The sequence below is a fragment of the Vulpes lagopus genome, chromosome 5 (genome assembly GCF_018345385.1).
Source record: "Vulpes lagopus strain Blue_001 chromosome 5, ASM1834538v1, whole genome shotgun sequence".
NCBI lineage: Eukaryota > Metazoa > Chordata > Mammalia > Carnivora > Canidae > Vulpes > Vulpes lagopus.
In genome coordinates, this window is record NC_054828.1 from 75,535,862 (window position 1) to 75,554,087 (window position 18,226).

Below are 18,226 nucleotides of genomic sequence, written 5' to 3' on the forward strand. Positions count from 1 at the left end.
TGCTTTGTTTATTCTGCTTAGTTCAAGTCAGAGCTAATAGTCTAATGCTCTTGAATGTCTTAATAAGCTTGAACAGTGATCATGTATCCTTTTGCAAATTTTTATGTGTGGACTGTAATTAGTGTAGCACAATGGACGAAACCTTTTCTGTAGTAGAATGTGGCTTCTTTGTGAGACTTCCATTGATTGTGTAATGTTGAGAAATTTCAGAAGATTCTTTGAATAGTAAAAAGCAAAAGACATCTCCACCCATATGAGCTTAAAATTTAGTTGGAAACACAAAACATACATAAAACAGAGAAAGATTAAAGTGAACATAATTTAATGGAGAAAGCTTTGGAGACTTTGGAGTCAGAATTCAAATGGCTATGGGTTTAAAATCTAGAGTCTTAGATTGGATCCTTAGAGTGACCCTGGGGAAACAGAAGATAGAGTAGTCAAGATACCATTTAAAGATAAGTAGACAGAAACACCATCTCAAAACGTCATTTGTCCAAGGACACAGAACTGAATCCAGGTGTTTTTTGACTCTATACCTAGTCTTTTTTTTACCTCCATAAGGCAGAAAACCCCAAAAGTCCTTAGTTTGAGGGTCAGTGCCATCACTAATAGGGGTCTAACCCATCTTTTTCAGCCTTTTCTCTCTCTCTTCCCACAAACCTTAGCTCCCACATTTGGCACGTTCTGGCCAAGTATCACAGGTAAGGTGTCTGTTTCTTTTGATGGCTTGCCCTTTAGGTGCAGTTAAATTGTCTGTGGTCTTAACTTCTTTATTCATGTAGTTCCCCTGCTGCCTGCATTTCACTATGACAAGAGGTCATCTGTCCAAATAGAAAGAAGAGGATTTATGAATTTAGGAGAAAAGTAAAGGTTGCAAATACCACTCTGGGCATTTATTTAAAAGGAAAGAGATATGGCCAAAGAAGCTGACAAGTACTTGCTTGAAGCTGATTATGCTCTGTGGTGCACCTGGGCACACAGAGCTTCCTCTTTGTCCAGCAGTTGTGAGGATGTGAGGATGTGAGGATGCTCTTGAATGCCAAGGTCTCTCCATTTCTTCATTTTCTTTCTTTCTTTCTAAAGATTTTATTTATTCATGAGAGACACAGAGAGAGAGAGAGGCAGAGACACAGGCAGAGGGGGAGAAGCAGGCTCCATGCAGGGAGCCCGATGTGGGACTCGATCCCGGGTCTCCAGGATCACGCCCTCGGCCGAAGGCAGGCACTAAACTGCTGCTCCACCAGGGATCCCCATTTCTTCATTTTCATGCCAGGTCAGTCACTGGCTCTGGCTGTCTTTTCCTAGCATACCTATCTTTGCTGGTTTCTTCTCTCTTCTTTATAATGTTAAATAAAAATTTTTTCCAAAAAAATTGGTGTTCTTATTTTGTTTGGCTTTATTTTACTGTGTGGGGGAGGAGGGGGGAAAACATTGTCTTGGGTACAAAAACACATACTTATCCAATATTTGAATGAGAACTGTCCACCAGCCACTTTTGTGAAAAGCAGGTTTGTTTGTTTGTTTGTTTGTTTTTTCCCCAACTGGTGACAGAGGTGAGAAGGACAGGCTTGCTGTGGCAGTGAGAAGGAGAGTTCAAGGAATGCATTCATTTGTCCCACTTTATATTCCCCAGATTCTTGGCATATTTAGCATCTCTTCCTCTGTGCTGTTTTCTTCTCTGTGTATGTTGTAATGTGAAAGGTAGCAAGCTAAAGAGTCAAGTTTATCTTGCTGTAACTTTTCTTTAAAGTTCTGGCACAAGGCTTACAAAAGCTCTAGAAAGAAAAAGGAAAGTTGTATTACTGCCATACAATTTAGATACCTGATGTAATTCGTCATTTGACCCTGATGACTAGGGAGGGAATGGGGAAAAGGAAGGGGTTGTATGAGTTGTATCTTACTGCTAAAGTTGAAGTTGTGACCTCTAGCAAATCTGACTGGTCCTGGTGGAAGAAGGGAGGAAGCCAACCTTTGTTGTCTTCTTGTGGGAAGGTAGGACAATCAAACAAGAAATAGAAGCCATCCAAAACATTCCAGGTAGATTTTCCATGTGTAGCACTGGAGGCTGACACAGTGATAGGACAAGGGTACTCACTCAAGGTGCTTTCATGAGCTGAGGGAAGCCCAGAGAACCAGGAAACTCCCTCATCCTTTTGATCACCTGTAAGCATCATAACTTGATCTACATGATCTCTTTGTGCCTGACAAAATGTGTCACCTTTTGTTCTACTGAACATTACCTCTTCCATAGTTCTGCTAAGCCTGGAGTTGGGGGGAGAAGGATAAAAAGCATCAACTATCAAAAGTTCATTCTCTTCACCTGATTGGAAAGGGGAAAGAGCTGAGGAATTTTTTTGCTCTCGCATAACTTGGGAGTCAGTAAGTGGTCAGATTGCATGGTTAGACTCAATTTCCTTTTCAGAGTTGTTATTTCTCTATGAAGAAATACAATTTATTTTTCTAACAGAGTAGCTAACCATCTGAGGGAATTTAGATTCAATAAAGAATTAGGTCTAAAGGGTCAGACTGCTTGGTATTTACCAGTTTCCTCCTGACAACTGTCATAGGCTTACATGTGGCAGGTTTTGCCAAGGATCACAAATAAGGTCTGTTTTCTTTTGATTGTTTGCAGTTAAGAAAGGGGCTGCAATAAGGGAGTGTCAGGTGGTCCTGTTTCTGGAAAGGGGAGGAAGCAATCTCATAATGGGGAGGGTAGTGAAGAGGTTGAAAGAAAGGGTACTTAGCAGATAGTAGGTAATTACTGAGAGCAGACAGTTTGGAGTGAGAAGGTCTTGTGTTATTTCCTGTGAACTGGAGCAGCATGTAAGCTCTTTGTTCTTGTTTCCTGATGAGTAATCAGGAATGTTTCTCTGGAAGGATTATATAGGGTTAGAATCACCATATGTAAAACCTAGCCCATCATACAAATTCTATAATAAATTTATTAAGAGCTTAAAAGAACTTACTATGTGCCTGTTGGGGTAAATGAGACAAAGCCCCTGCATTTATAGAGCTTACATTCTGGTGGCATGCAAACAGTGGTGTTTGATTAGAGGAAAGCTTAAAAAATGGAATTAATACCAAGGACAGGTAAAAAGCTGCATTAGTTACTGATTATGCAAAAATGTAGTGGTAAATCATTGTAAGTTCAATCTCTTTGTTATCTATTAGGGAAAACCATGATCTGTATTAATACTCAGAGGACTCACCTACAAGTGTTTCTACTCAATCTGACCATCACCCTTTGCCCAGGAGTTGCATTTTTAAAACCCACCTCCAGACTTAGTCTGTCTCTTGCCTTGTTCATCTTCATGTAATAGGCAAACATCTGTTACCCAGTGAGTAGAGGCAGCTGTATTTATTTGCCTCTTCTAAAATCTTTCTTTCCTAATAGGTCTAACCTCCTTATCCAGTAGAAATGTGTTTCATCCATCTTCCTCTAGTTAGTATAAATTCTCAAATCCCTTTGGACCAGCCCTGCCCTCATGTTGATTTAATGTTTTCCTGTAGACAGCCAGGGCTCGAACAGCACTTCACTCTCCCACTCCAGGCCTCCATTCTACCCCTCTCTTCCTGAAGGATAATCAAGATGTCGGAGGTGTAGTAGCCTCATTGCCTGGGGTGCTTAAATGTCTTCTGAACGTACCTTGAAGGGCCACTAGGCTGGTGACCAGCATCACCCAGACTTTTTCTTGCAGGAAGCCTGAACAGAGAGTGCCTTTATTGTGATTGAACTCGGACTGTCCTGTATGTTTCAGTCCTTCCTCTGTGTAGTTCCCTGTCTCTGGGTCAAAAGAGAATCAATTGATCAGAGGAGGATTTCAGAAATCATAACACTTCCTTTTGCATCATCTCAGAACACCTTTTTTGATATCCAGGGATAGCTCTCAGCACAATTTATTGTCCAAGTATTTTTTACATTTATGGGTAGTGATGATGAGGTACTTAAGCAGCAAAAAATATTTAAAGAATCTGTGTGTCATGCTGAAGATGCAAGCAGGCCTACCTTGAGGGAACATTAAAATCTTGTTAGAGAGACAGCTGAAATGGTCACTTCAGACTTGGGTGCCCCCTCATTTAAAAACCATCTTCTGGAGTGTGTCAAGTTTAGCATTAGTTAAAATCAGGCTTTAGGGGCACCTGGGTGGCTCAGTGGTTGAACATCTGCCTTTGGCTCAGGTCCTGATCCTGGGGTCCTAGGATCAAGTCCCATACCAGGTACCCCATGGGGAGCCTGCTTCTCCCTCTGCTTGCATCTCTGGGTCTCTCATGAATAAATAAATAAAATCTAAAAAAAAAACAACAACAACTTCAGGCTTTGGATTTTTATCCACCATTTACTAGCTGAATAAACTTACCCCAAATTACCTTAGAGCTAACTTTTCACTTGACAACAACGGCGGCAACCTCAAAAAGGCCATGAAGATTAAATGAAATTATATATCATTGAGCACAATACTTGGCACACGGTAAGCACTTAGTAAATGGTAGACATTTACTGGTATTATATGTTACCTGTCCGGCTTTGTTAGTTTCATCTTCCAAGAGGAGACTTGTCATCTCTGCATTTGGTGAGCATCCATATGTGCTGACTCTAATACTTAAATATACTGAGAGGATGAGATAGGAATTTTAGGGAGAGCCATCACAAGTAGAAATGCTTAGGGCATATTAAGATAACGTGATTAGATTATAGACTACGTATAGATTAGCTTATAAGGAGTAAGGGTTTTACTGCTCCACCCGTTCTATTCTCCAAGTTTAGGACTGTGCCTATGGCATGCACAATCAATATAAGAAGTGTGAGAAGAATGATAGAAGAGTTTCCACTGGTGAGATCAACTGAAACAGTATTCACATAAATGAAATTAAATTTTATAGAGCTTCTCATGCTCGGCAAAAGCAATTTAGTTAGACTGTCCCATAGTGAAAAGCCTTTAAAATTGAATGATGGTGTGGCGTGTACAAAGTAGCATTTTAGAAAGAGGGCAGGTGGCTTCTTGGTTTGGAGAAATAATATTTAGAGTTGATGGATCATTTTTAAGGCAACAGCTCAGTGCCAGGCTTTGAGGGGGGAGATATAAAGATGAACAAGACCCAGTCGGATCTCAAGGGGCTTGTCCGGAGACTTTTGGAATATTTTAAGTGTGAGATGATGAAGACTTGGAAAGCCCCTTTGGAAAGAAAGGAATGTGAGTGGAGAGAACTAGTTGTACTTAGTAAATGACTGGATGGGGAAAAGAAAAACACTAAGATTTCAACTGTAAATCATGGGCAGAGGTACGGGTCTCAGGATAGGTTTGAGGAGATGGCAAGGCAGTCAGAAGCTAGGAGTTCAGTCATCAGTGAAAATATTAAATTGAAACTTAGGAAAGGGGTTAGGGCTGGAAAAGTTGATTTGTGGGTCAGTTTGCAAGAAGATGCTGGTTAAAAATCATGAAGGTAAGTGAGAACTTAGGAGAAACGGTAGGGAAAAGATTGGAGAAGTAAGCAATGAGTCTTGGGGAAATGAATTCTCTCATGTTTGAGAAGTGGGAGGAGGAAATGGAGGCAGAGAAGGAAAGAACAGCTAGAAAGGTGGGAAAACCAGGGAAGTAGAGAGTTGCAGAAGCCAACAGAGATGGGAGTTTGATAAAGGAGAGAATGGAAGTGCTAGATGCTGTAATGAGGTCAGAGGGGAAGACCCAGGTAGCAAGGAAGAAAATGTAAATCAATCTAGACTGACATAGAAAATGCAGATTAATGGCTAAGCACAGGAGATGATTACAACATCCGTTAAAAGGCTCTGGGAGGGAATGTAATTTATTTCTACTTTTCTTAAAATATACAATAGTATTTGAAAGTTCATGAAGAATAATAGCAGTCTCCTTTTTTTCCTCCTAGGCTTATTCCCCAGAAATAACCCCTGTCAACTCTGAGATGTTTCACTGGTATTCCTAAATAGTATGCTTATATTACCACTTCTTGATGATAAAGTTTAGACATTATCTGTTAAAAATGAGGATATGTTTCTCTTAAACCTCTATCCGCTTCCCCTTCTCTTCATCTTTCACAAATCATTGTATTACACATTTTAGTTAAATTAATGCTTAATGTAATTTGGATTCTGTAAATGTTACCTATTACAGAGCCAAGTTGTGTGCCATGATCAGGTTTCCTTTTGCAAAATTTAGTGTTTTCTTTAGAGATGATAACCACCTTTTTTTTTAAACCAAGCAGAATTTTCCATAGCCATATCTTTAAATCTTTATCCAGTGTGTCACAGGCCTTTAGAAAGATGATTTATCCATTTTGTTTTTACCTCCTTGAGATCTTCCAGAGCGCTCTTTCTCTTGTTCCTTTTGAAATTGTTCCTTTCTCTTTGTTCCTTTTGAAATTGCCTATTTTGGCCCTTTTTTCATTCTAGAATTTCCTTATATCCCATCCCCTATTAGTGTCCTTACTTTCCTGGATCCCATTTTAGCCACTTGATCTATTCGCTTTCCTGTTTTTCTCAAGCATTTCTGGTGGCTTCTTAAGATCACATGGAGGGCATTTTTTTTTTTTTTAAGTTATTGCATGTTTGTCTTTATTCTTTCTTCAGATACATTTGATTGGTAGTTTGGTTGGGTATAGAATTCCAATTAGAATATAGTTCTCAGTTTTGAAGCCTTGCTCCTTTGGGAATATAGAAATATAGAAACACAAGAGTCACTGCTGGGTATATGAGGAAGTCATTTATAAAGCTGAGGCTGGAGTGACTATATTTAGGTTTTGTCAAAGTGGTTAACAGAGTAGGGGAGTATGGACAAAATAAAGGAAATATGCAGAGATGAGAGGCCTTGTTGCCCTAGAAAGATTGAGACTATTTTAGGTTCTGTTGGCTTTCTAGTTTCTGATGCCAGAACCTGGATCTCATGAGGGCTTTATTCTTTTATTCCTGCTTTATTATTTGTTCCTTTTAACCTATGGCAGCTTGATTGGTTTCCTCTTTCTTACAACTAAATGCTCTTTAAGACAACATCCATTTTATCTCAAATCCATCTCTGTCTCAGTGTCTAAATTTAGAAATAGAACCATATTTCTGAGAGATCTCTGATTTAGAATCAGGAAGCCTAAATTCCAGACTTCTATATGCTTTACTGGTCAGTGAGACAAATTGAACAAATCACTTTACCTCCATGTAACCCAGTCTCAGTGTCAACAAAAATGGAATGGCTTACCTCAGTTAAGATTTTTAAAATAAAAGACAAAACAAGATTGCTTTTGTATTCATGCTGTGAGCATTTGACCATGGGACTGGTGGGAAATGATTGAGTAATAGGAGGAACTCTTCCCTCAAGGAGACTGCCTATCCAGGACCTGAAGTAACTATTTCTGTCTCCAGCTATCAACCCTGCTTACTATCTCATCTAGTGGCATGTGGGATGTCAGAGCTCACCTGTGACTGAAACAGAAAAAAAGTGACCCTGAAGGCGGATATCTGGCTTCTGGCTTCTGGCACAACACTGGTAGGTCCCACTGTCTGATGGTGTGGCTTGGTTTATGGTGAACACCAAATGAGATGATACTTCACTGACACCATCTCTCCCAGGGTCCCGTTTAAGTCTCAGTTGCTTCAAGCTGGTCTCAGGGGAACAGTCCGAAGACCTGTCCTTGCACAAAAACACTATAACCCCCTCAGCCTCTTCTGTCTTATACCACAAAGTACAGGTCAGGCTTAGTTGTTTCCCTTTCTGGTACATTGAGCTGTGGATATGGATGCACCCTAGAATGGGAAGGGGGAAGAATTAGCCATGAAAAGCTGGGTATCTATGGCAGACTAAGTTCACTCATGTAGAAATGTCAAGGCAGAAGTAGGGGCTGCCCAATAGACATTAAACACCAACCTTTTAGAAGAGTGGTCTGTTGGCTATACCCATGTCTGAGGGAGACCTGCAATCCCAGTTATTCATTAATTCAGAAATGTTTTATTTTTTTAAAGATGTTATTTATGTATTTGAGAGAGAGAGGGAGAGTTGGGAGGAGGGGTAAGGAGAGAGGGAGAAGCAGACTCCCAGCAGAGTGGGGGGCCCAACGCAGGGCTCGATCCCAGGACCCTGAGGCCATGACCTGCGTGGAGGTAGGCGGTCAACCGACAGCCACCCAGGCGCCCCAATTCAGAGAAGGTTTATATTTTATTTCTACTCTCCAAGTGGAACTTGTATAGGACCTTTATTAAAGTGCTTTTATATACATCTAATGCTTGGTATAGCCCTAGGAACACGTACTATTTTTTCTATTTTATAAATTGAGGTACATAGTGGATAAATGGGTTGCTAAAGATATATATAATTCTTTTTTTGTTTTTTAAGAGAGAGGAGAGGGGAGGGCCAGAGGGAGACAGCGAGAATCCTAAGCAGGCCCCACATCTAGCATGGAGCCTGATGCGGGCCTTGAACTCATGACCCTGAGATCATGACCTGAATCAAAATCAAGAGTTGGACTCTTAACTGACTGAGCCACCCAGGCATCCCAAGTCAATACATATTATAGTGTGTGGATCTCAGGCCTAGATTTCATAAATTTTGAATGTGTAAGGTCCTGAAAGAATCTTAGACTGAGGGCAGATTATCAGGCTCTTAGCAACACATAGCAGAAGCAGAATGTCTCATGGGGGAGGGCAATAGTATTAGTTTTAACAAAAAGAGGAAAGCTATGTTTTTCACCCTTTCGTTAGTGTCAAGAGGGAGTGGATCCCTTTCTTCCCCAGCAGAGAAAAGACCTTGGGATCCATTCCTCCTCATGAGTTCAGGATTTTCCCTGACGGCTGTCCCTGCCATGGGGATATGTGGATGGGCGGCCTGTCCTCACCACCAAGCTGGATGTCCATAGTTGCCAGCAGAATGGCCAGGGCCAAGGAGCCTCTGCCAGTTGCCGTCAGTGTCCTGTACATTGTCAGCAGACACAGGAACTTGCAGGAAATGTTGACTCCAGCGATGTCCTTGGCCTCACGTTCCTGAAAGCACATGGGGACTCCTAGACAAGGCTTTCCAGGGCTCCAAGACCATCTCCACATTCCCGGTACTAGCTCAAGTTGGCTAGAGTGAGGTGGAAGAAGGCTTGGGCCTGAGAGTCCAGGTGGTATGGAAGTGAGACAGTTAATTAAGTGAGGTGTACTGGAGAGAAGAAAGGAAAAAAGAGGGAAGAGACATAGGGAGACACTAAAGCCTATTTTTTCAGATATTTTTTTCCAAATTAAGTTGGATTACTGGATCAAAGAATATGAACAGTAAATTTTTTTTTCTATATGTATAATCACATTGCTTTCCAGAAATACGGTTGAGATTCAGATGCTCAACAAGAATGCACTGTCAGCACTGAATATTGTCTTACGCTTTTGCCAATTTGATGAATAAAAAATTAGGTCTCACTGTTGTCTTATTTTGCATTTCCATGATTAGTGAGGGTGGGGATCTTTTCATACATTTATTGGTCATTAGTATTTCCTCTTCTGTGAATTGCCTGTTCATATTCTTTGCACTTTTTTTCAAAGTCAACTTTTTAAAAAATCACTTTTCCTCTATTTAAAGATATTACCCTGTCAGACATTTTTTTAAATAAATACTTTCTCTCGATTCATTGTTTGTCTCTTGAATGATGTTTCTTTCCATCAGGAAAATTCGCGTTTGTATGTAGTAAAATACAGTGCATCTATCTTTTAAGATACATGTGTTCTCTGTATTGCTTAAGAAAGTCTCCCTCAAGCTGGAGTTATGCTTCTCTTCCAATGTTTTTATTGTTTTACCTTTTAGATCTTCTAATCCTAGCTAAGAAAAATTCTTATGTCCAAAACCCCAAACTGAACCCAAAGCAAAATCAAGATAACACCTGAATTTTCATCAGTTGGAAATGGTTACATAATTCCTTCATACAGTAGAATAGTATATATTAAAAAGAATGAGTTCTCTAAATATGAGCCTGAAGGGGGATCAATAATATAGAATTCTATGTCAAAAAAGGCAAATTGCAGAGCTGTGCATATAAAATAAATATTTTTATTTTTAAAAATTATCTCTAAGTGTTTTAAAAACACTTTTGTAGTTTATAAATTTGGGGGTAGGTAATTACATTCATGGAGTTCAAAGGGTAGAGGTGTACAGTTAAAAGTTTCCTTCTTACTCTCACCCCCAGTGATCTATTGCCCTTTCCCAGAGTCCAGTGTTGCCTTATTGTGGATGCTTCTAGAGATATTCTATGCATATTTAAGAGATTACATATTTTTCCTTTTGTGAAAAACATCAATAACAACATGAATGAGAGTATACAATGCGCTATGTTCTACATTTTGCTTTTTTAACTTACCAGTTTGTCCTGTGGAGACCATTCCATATCAGAACATAAACAGCTTTCCCTCTTTAAAAACTGCTGCACATTATTAATAATTATGTGTATTTATTCTCATGGATTCCTACCAGTGAGCATTTTGGTTATTTCTAATTTTCTCATTGAGGTATAATTGACATACATCATATGAGTTTCAGGTATACTCATATGACGCTTGTATACACTGTGAAATGATCACCACGGTAAGTCTAGTCACCATCCATCACATGGAAATTTACCAAAAAAATTTTTTCTTTTGATGAGAACTTTCAAGATCCACTCTCCTGGCAACTTTCAAATGTGCACTACAATATCATTCATTGTAGTCACCATGCTGCACACCACATCCCCATGACCTGTTCATTTCACAGTTGGAAGTTTGTACCTCCAGACCCCCTTTATCCGTTTTACCCACCCCTCAGGCCCCTTTCCTCTGGCAACCACAATTCTGTTCTTGTATCCATGGGTTAAGTGGAAAATATTAAAAGTGATGAAATTTGAGGGGGAAGAGTGGTTCCTGTGGATTGGGAGGCAGATAAATATAAGGAGCCCTTTTTTTTTCTCATTTCATACTCTTTTGCTTGATTTATTTTACCCTATGAATGTATTTTAATTTGAAATAATCTTTTCAAATTATAGATTTATATGCAAGAGTGTAATCTATAAAAGAAAAATTTTAGAAATGAGATGGAGGACAGGGAAAAAGCCACTGTAATTGTAGTGGCCTATTACATATCAGGTACTTTCTATGCATTAAATCATTTAATCTTCACAGATATCTCCTCTTTTCAGGGAAGGATACTTTGCATTCCTTTCCTCCATAGTATTTCTTAAATTTTCCTAAACCTAGAAAACCTGGGGAAACTCTGATTCCAACTTTTAATGATTCTGTTTTCTTGGGCTTGTCTCAGGTCCTCACCTGGCCTTTTCCTTATCTGTATGATGGGGAAGCTGTCTACTTCAGAATATTGAAAAAGCAAACCTTCAACAATACAGATCTGAATCTGACATTCTCCCCACTTAAAAGATTTCAGTGACTTCATGTAGTTGGTATTTGTCTTTCCTACTGGCTAACCACTAATATCTTTTGGTGGAACCAGCCCCACTCTTCTTTCTCTTCAATACCTCTCTGTGAGTACTGGTAGAAAACAGAAGGCTGATACTGTCTTCAGGAACTCAAAGGACCAGATACACTTTCTTCCTATGCTCTGAAAGCTGGGGTTGGGTTAATGAGATGTTCTCATCAGGCCTTTGTATCTTGAGGACATGCTGCAAAGATGAGGTGGTGGTAGAATGATACTCCCTGATGGGATTCCTTCATAGTCTAGTGCTTCCTCCCTGCACCCCCCAATCATTGTTTTAGCCAATCCAAGACACAATTCACCAAATACTCCCAAGCTATTTCACAGATGCAAATTTCAGCCCATGTTGTCTACTCTTCCAGAGATGACTTCTGCCTCTGTCTGATAAACTCCTATTCATCCTTTAAATTCCAACTCACAGCACTGTAAGGGAAAACCACAATAAAATAAAATAGAGGTGCATGGGTGACTCAGTTGGTTAAGCCCCGATTCCTGGTTTCAGCTCAGGTCATGGTCTCATGGGCTATGGGATCGAGCCCCTCCACTGAGTGGAGTCTGCTTGAAAGATTCTCTCCCTCTGCCCCTCCCTCAACTCACACTATCTTTCTCTCTGTCTCTCAAATAAATAAATAAATCTTAAAAAAAAAATAAACTAGTGGAATATAGGGAAAAAGGAAGAAAGTGAAAATTATGAACAAGAAAGAAGAAATATCATAAATGTAAGTAGAACTAAAAGTGATAACATATTTTTTGTTACCTTAAGCTAAAGAGTCAGAAAAGCTGAGGATCTGAGGAAATAGGTACAATAGTTCACTCTAGGTGAAAATATGCCCTATAACTTTGGCTCTATCTTACAGAAATAAAAACATGAGTGTTCTGGAATATATGTGCAAGAATATCTACTGCAGCAGTATTTATAATACCAAAAAACTAGAAAAAGGTGAAGACCCATTAGAGAATGGTTGAATAAATTATGGCATATCCCCATAGTATGGGATATTTATATAAAATAATAAATTTATAATTATAAAATTGTATTTATAATTTATATAAACGATAAATATAGAAAACACAACATAAAAATTAATCAGGTATTCACTTACAAAATAAACATGTGAAATTGTTAATTTTCCTAGATATAACTGTTAGAAAATATGATAGAAGAAAAAAATCCCACTGATAGTGACAATAACAACAAATTCCCATAAAATGCCCAGGAATTTAAAATGTAACAAGATTTCTATTAGGATCTATAGGATAAAACCTTTGAAGTGCTATTAAAGAACATAAAAGAAAATATAAAGAAAATTGTTAATTTTCCCTGTATTATCTATAAATTTGTTAAATCCTAATGAAAAATCCCAGTGATCTGGCCCCTCGTGCTGCTGCTCTAGCCATCTTGACCTCTTGTTTCCTCTCCTGTGTCGTCATACTTTCATGCTATTCCATGTCTCCACCACAATGTCCTGCTGACTCTTGAAACGAAACATTGAATGTTTAGTGATAGGCTTTTGTGTCTAGCTACAAAGTATTATCTGGTTTGAAAAGGAAGATAGTGAAGAATTGCAATTATTCATTTAGCCTAGATTTGTGGTTAAAAGCATGGATTCTGGAGGCAGACTACTTGTGTCTAACCTGGTCCTGAAACTTACTAGTTGTGTGACAGACGAGTTTCTTAGGCTCCTGGGGCAGGAACTATGCTCAGCCCTTAATAAATGGGTATATTTGACAAACACTGAACAACTATGATGTGTCAGGCACCATAGTGCACCGAAAGTGACTAAAACAGAGGCAGACTATCTCAGTGGTTCTCTGCAGCCTCTAGGTCAGAAGGACAGGTATGTAATCTGGCTTTGGCACTTACTAGCTGCTTAATGTTAAGCAAGTTTCTCAACCTCTCTGAAAAGCAGCTTACTGAGCTATAAAATGATGACAGTATTCTCTTTCCAGGGTTCTTTGGGTTAAAGGAGGCAACCTATATAAACTACTTACATGATATAATGTCAATATAGTGGCTGGTGTAGAGTAAGAGCTCAGTAAATGTTAGCTATGATTATTTTTATGCTTCCTCATATTTGAGGCAATTTGTGGTGTCCCAAACACATTCATATCCACAATTGTGTTTAGTTCTTATAAAACACAGCTACTAGAGTTATTTTAAAAACTGTCACTTTTCCCAAGCATATGGAAGCTTAGACATTGTGAGTAGCTTAAAATCACAGCTTCTAAGTGAAGGAGCTAGGATTCTAACTCCCAAGTTATGCAGGTCTTTCTCTTGGAGATTCATGTCTTTTGTCCCTCATTTCTCACAGCTATCCAGCTATTCAGGAACACTTGCAATTCAAGGATGGCTGTGATAACAATAATAAAGTCATACAGCATATCGAGGAATAGGAAAAGAGAAATTCTGAAGGTTGCAAGAGGGGGGTGCAGTTGGGCCTTGACAGATGTTTGCTAGCCTGTGGTGAGGTGAGGTGGGGAATGGGCTGGGGAGATTTGGCTTCCAGTCCCGGTTGTGCAGTAGCTAGCTGTGAGATGTTGGGAAGGTCATGTTCCTTCTCCAGGCGTGTCTTCTGAGGGACTGGTGCAGCGGGATGGGAGGGGGCGGGGTAAGGACTGCTTCCAAGAAGAGAGCTGCAAGGTGGCGGATAGGCTCACGGTTGCTGAGGCAGGAGTGGCCGGGCTTCGCGGTACCCGGGGCCGAGCTGTGCGTGTAAGTTGATCGTAGGACGTTCAGGAGGCCCGGGGCAGGTGGGGGCAATGGGGGAAAAGGTGCTTTTGGAGTAGGTGACCTTGGAGCCTGGAGGGGTAGCACCCTGACCTGATGCAGACAGGGCCCGTTAGAGCAGGCACCGCGGCTTCTGCATCCTGACCGCTAGAGGGCGCTGCCTTCCAGTTGAAGCCGGAGACGCCCTGGAGAAGCCTGCCCGGTGCTGGGGCACGGCAGGCAGGCCGGCCGCAGGGGAAAACCTGAACTAGTAGTATTGGAGATGTGAGGGATGCAAGATCAGGTCTGGTGGGTCCTGGGGACACAGCCTGTGCTAGAGTCGCAACTGGCCCTCCATAGCGGGAAGAAGTGTTGTGGAGGGAAGTGTGGGGTTTGGGGGGCCCACAAGCTAGAGGCAGGTCTCCTCTTCCTCATGAGATGTGGTGAGCCCCAGGGCTGGCAAGAATGAGGGTCCAGATTAGGTTGGCATCCTCATCTTTCAGCGTTCCTCGGGGCCCCTGAACTGTGCTTGGTGCCCAGGACCTATGGACTCTGAGGATGTGCCTCTGGAGATAAAAACCCTCCTTCTCCTGACCTTATATGTGGGAGGCACCTGGAGTCCCAGATTCAGATCCAAGCTTCATGTGATCTCAGGCATGTTACTAACCTTGCTCAGCCTCATTCCTCTTGTGTTTAAAGCTCGCTCCTGTGAATAAATATTGTGATAGTTAAATGAAACATGAATCTGTGCCCAGAGTTTTCTGGGGAGTGTGGATCATCTCTGGCAGGTACAAGATGGTAAGGAAGAGGCTTTTCTTTTTGCTACTAAAGCCCAGATGTAGCCTCTCAGAGGAGCTGGAAGGTTTGCAATCAGCTTCACAAATATTGGTTTGCAGATACTTGTTTGCAAATCTCCCACCAAGCTGAAAAAGACCCCCCAGACCCAAAGATGAGATTTCACCAACCACTACAACCCCAGCCTCCTTAAAATAGAATCAGATTAGTAAGTAAACTGAAGTTAGCCTCAGGAGGCCCTTGGAGCTCTTGACTGCTTTCTCAGACTTGTGGCTCTTAAACCCCTTGACATACAGAGCCGGGTTTCTGAACCGTAGCATAAATGCACCACAGCCACCTTTGGTTGTCTGGTGAAGCCTGTGGATCCTCTCTCAGTATAATATTTATGAATTAATACAATAAAATACAAAGGATAACAAAGGAAACAAATTATATCAAAACAGTTGTTCAAACATTAGAAGAACATGTGATAGAATAGTATAAGTGCTTCTTTAGATCTAACATCAGTAATTGTCATAACTTCATAGTAGTGATGAGCATAGGTGACATTTTGAGAAATCTGTAACAACTGTAATGAGATTTGAAAACATTTCTGATTTCTACTGATGGCAAATTCTATTGTAGTTTGTTGTCTACATTCATAATTGAAGCAAATGCTAACTTTCAGCTAGAGACTGGTGGAAATAAAGATACAATGTTTTCCCCAGATTCACAAATCCCATGAATGGACCCCCAGTTAAGAACCTGTAGAATAGTTTCCTTGTTTTGCAAATAGGGAAACTGAGGCAACCAGATCTCCTGATTTCTAGATGAAAGATCTTCCACTAAGGTGCATAACTCTGAAACTTATAGGAAAAAAAATCTATCTTCCTTCCTTCCTCTTTTCCTTCCTCTCTTCCTTCTTCTTCTTCCTTTTCCTCTTCTTCTTCTAAAGATTTACACATTCATTTTATTTTTTTTAATTTTTATTTATTTATGATAGTCACACACAGAGAGAGAGAGAGAGAGAGAGAGGCAGAGACACAGGCAGAGGGAGAAGCAGGCTCCATGCACTGGGAGCCAGACGTGGGACTCAATCCCAGGTATCCAGGATCGCGCCCTGGGCCAAAGGCAGGCGCTAAACCGCTGCGCCACCCAGGGATCCCTACACATTCATTTTAGAAAGAGAGTGAGAGAGAAAGTAAGGGGGAGGGATAGATACAGGGGAAGAGAGAGAAAGAATCTTAAGCAGACTCTGCAATGAGCGCAGAGCTGGTGCGAGCAGATCCTACCAGCCTCAGATCATGACGGAGCTGAAACCAAGAGTTAGATGCTCAACTAACTGTGCCCCCCAGGTATCCCATGGAAAACTATTTCTAAACCATTATTTTCATCCTAGAATTCTCACATTTACTCTGCCAAAACATGCCAGTTGGCCCAAAGCCTCTCTTGTTGGCATCACCCCCAGAGCATACATCTAGGATGTAAACTTCCCTCAGGCATGCCTCACAGGACCTGAAGCTCCATGGAGCCCGGGTCAGGCTTTGAGGGATCCAGAGGAGAGCTGATCCAAAACTTGGTAATTGTCCTCAAGTGACTATCTCCTTTTTATTGAGAAGAATGACCATTTGTCATTCATCCCCCACGAACACTGAACCAAAAAAGTGGCCTGGAGAAATTAGAACAACATAAGAGATTTATGCTCCATCAAGTATGTTACTTGAAGAAACTCACCTGGATTTCCCTCCCATGAATGCACAGTACGGTTCTTTCCCATGTAAGATAAGTGTCAGAATGGTACCTGTATCCCTGAAAGCCTACTGGGGAAGAACGAGCATGGCAGCCCAGCTGGCACAGTAACACTTCTCTTTCCCAGGCTCCTGAGGGTAAAGGGCATTTCAAAAATCAGAGTTTCTCAGGGACCTCACTGGAAGCCTGTCCTTACCTGAGTGGTTCTGTCAACTGTCCCATCCCTGCTCCCAGAACCCAGGTCCCCAGGGGGCCTCATTACCTCAGAACAGAAGTTCTTTCTTGCTCTCAGGCTGGGGGCTCTGTTGAAGGCACTTTGAATGAGCTCTCAGCCTCTGACTTATTCTTCGGTCATCTCCCACTTCCGTCACTGCTCACACCTTCATTACTGGTATATATGTTCTTTGAAAACCACAGCATGGGTTTTTGTAGCAGTCAGGGGTCTTCCTGCCTCTCTTTCCTCCACCCCCACTGTGAATTTTTTTCTTCTCCGCCTTATCCTCTGCTGCCTTCTCTTTTTACTTTATTTTGTGTAATAGAGACAGACTCTATCCAACTATCTGCTGAGAGGGCTGAGAAAAAGCACTCTTTAAAATTGTTTTCTTCACCTTGGGGGACAGATTTTTTACTTGGTAATTCATAATAAGGGTAAGACTGATGATAGAATGACTAGAAGATATAAGGACAGCATGTGCTCCAAGTATAAAGAAGGGTGTCAAGTCTTTTCCTGAGAGCAGGTTTTGCTTAAGGACAGGACAGAATAGAAAGCAGCTCCAGGCTGAAGGGGGAGAATGGTGGGGCTGTGAGGGAGGCTGGGGAGGCATGGGAGATGGAGCAGGGGGCAGTCCAAATGATCCTGTATGGAGGGATAAACGGGTAGATTGCTGACCTTGTTTCCGCACCTCTGACCCCCTCGATCCATTTCCATTCTGTTCTTTTCTGTTCCTCCTTGGTCACTGGTGACTAGGAAGATTACAGTGATTACTCCTGAATTCTAGTGTCATGCACTTTGGTGGAAAGAGCATTGGTCTAAGAATGAAAAGCTTTGGGTTCTAACTTCTGCAAGGCTGGGACAGGCCCCATGTCAGAGGGGACTCAGCACAACAGGAAGCCCCATGGTTCTGAAACGAACACCCAGCATGATTGTCAACCAATGGAGCCCAAGAGCCCAACAGGTGTCATAAGAAGTGAGGTTGGGGAAATTTTTCATGACTAATCTGGAGTCACTTTCACTCATATGTGGACAGGGAATTCCTGCTTTTAGTACTCTGTGGTCCTTAGACCAGTAAAGTGCTTTAGGGTTTGAGATCCTTTCAAGGGCTCCACCAGTTTGAGGCCTAAGGACCATAGAGTGGTAAGTGTTTGAGGTCCTTTCAAGGGCCCCACCAAACCTGTCATCGTGTTATCAGGTGAGATGGGCATCAGCCCCCATCTCCTTATTCTGTTAGACTTCTCAGCTTTTGCAATAGAATGTGTGGATTCCTGGGGGATGGAAACCACTGTCAAGTGTTTGCTGAGGGTGCGGGGAGAATCTCTTCCCATCTACAGGTCTCTCACCATCATCCTGGGC

General features: G+C 41.3%; 1 protein-coding gene across 5 annotated transcripts; it reads right to left on the reverse strand.

Annotated features, from left to right (window-relative positions):
* Window positions 1–1,378: 1,378 nt before the first annotated feature.
* On the reverse strand, window positions 1,379–17,026 carry CD160 (CD160 molecule). 5 transcript variants are annotated; one of them, XM_041754367.1, is made up of 5 exons: window positions 16,919–17,025; window positions 16,642–16,787; window positions 8,833–8,977; window positions 7,421–7,747; window positions 3,570–3,784 (listed from the first exon to the last, which is right to left on the reverse strand). In XM_041754367.1, the coding sequence occupies exons 3-5, from the start codon at window positions 8,912–8,914 to the stop codon at window positions 3,585–3,587; spliced, it is 609 nt and encodes a 202-aa protein (XP_041610301.1). In that variant the 5' UTR covers window positions 8,915–8,977; window positions 16,642–16,787; window positions 16,919–17,025; the 3' UTR covers window positions 3,570–3,584. The 5 variants fall into 5 exon arrangements, with proteins under 5 accessions (XP_041610299.1, XP_041610301.1, XP_041610298.1 ...); XM_041754364.1 differs by lacking the exon at window positions 16,642–16,787 and adding an exon at window positions 14,801–14,839 and having other exon boundaries at window positions 16,919–16,984; XM_041754365.1 differs by lacking the exons at window positions 16,642–16,787; window positions 16,919–17,025 and adding an exon at window positions 1,379–1,775 and having other exon boundaries at window positions 3,647–3,784; window positions 8,833–10,179.
* Between the last annotated feature and the right edge of the window lie 1,200 nt (window positions 17,027–18,226).

Bases quoted from the DNA above. Each gene is read 5' to 3' on its own strand.
- CD160 (XM_041754363.1), bottom strand. From the start codon at position 9,037: ATGTGGAGATGGTCTTGGAGCCCTGGAAAGCCTTGTCTAGGAGTCCCC. The intron at 7,748-8,832 runs GTGAGGACAGGC...TTCCCATTCTAG, and splicing joins TATGGACATCCAGCTTGGTG to GGTGCATCCATATCCACAGC. The intron at 3,785-7,420 runs GTGAGCTCTGAC...CTTTTGACCCAG, and splicing joins TTTTTCTGTTTCAGTCACAG to AGACAGGGAACTACACAGAG.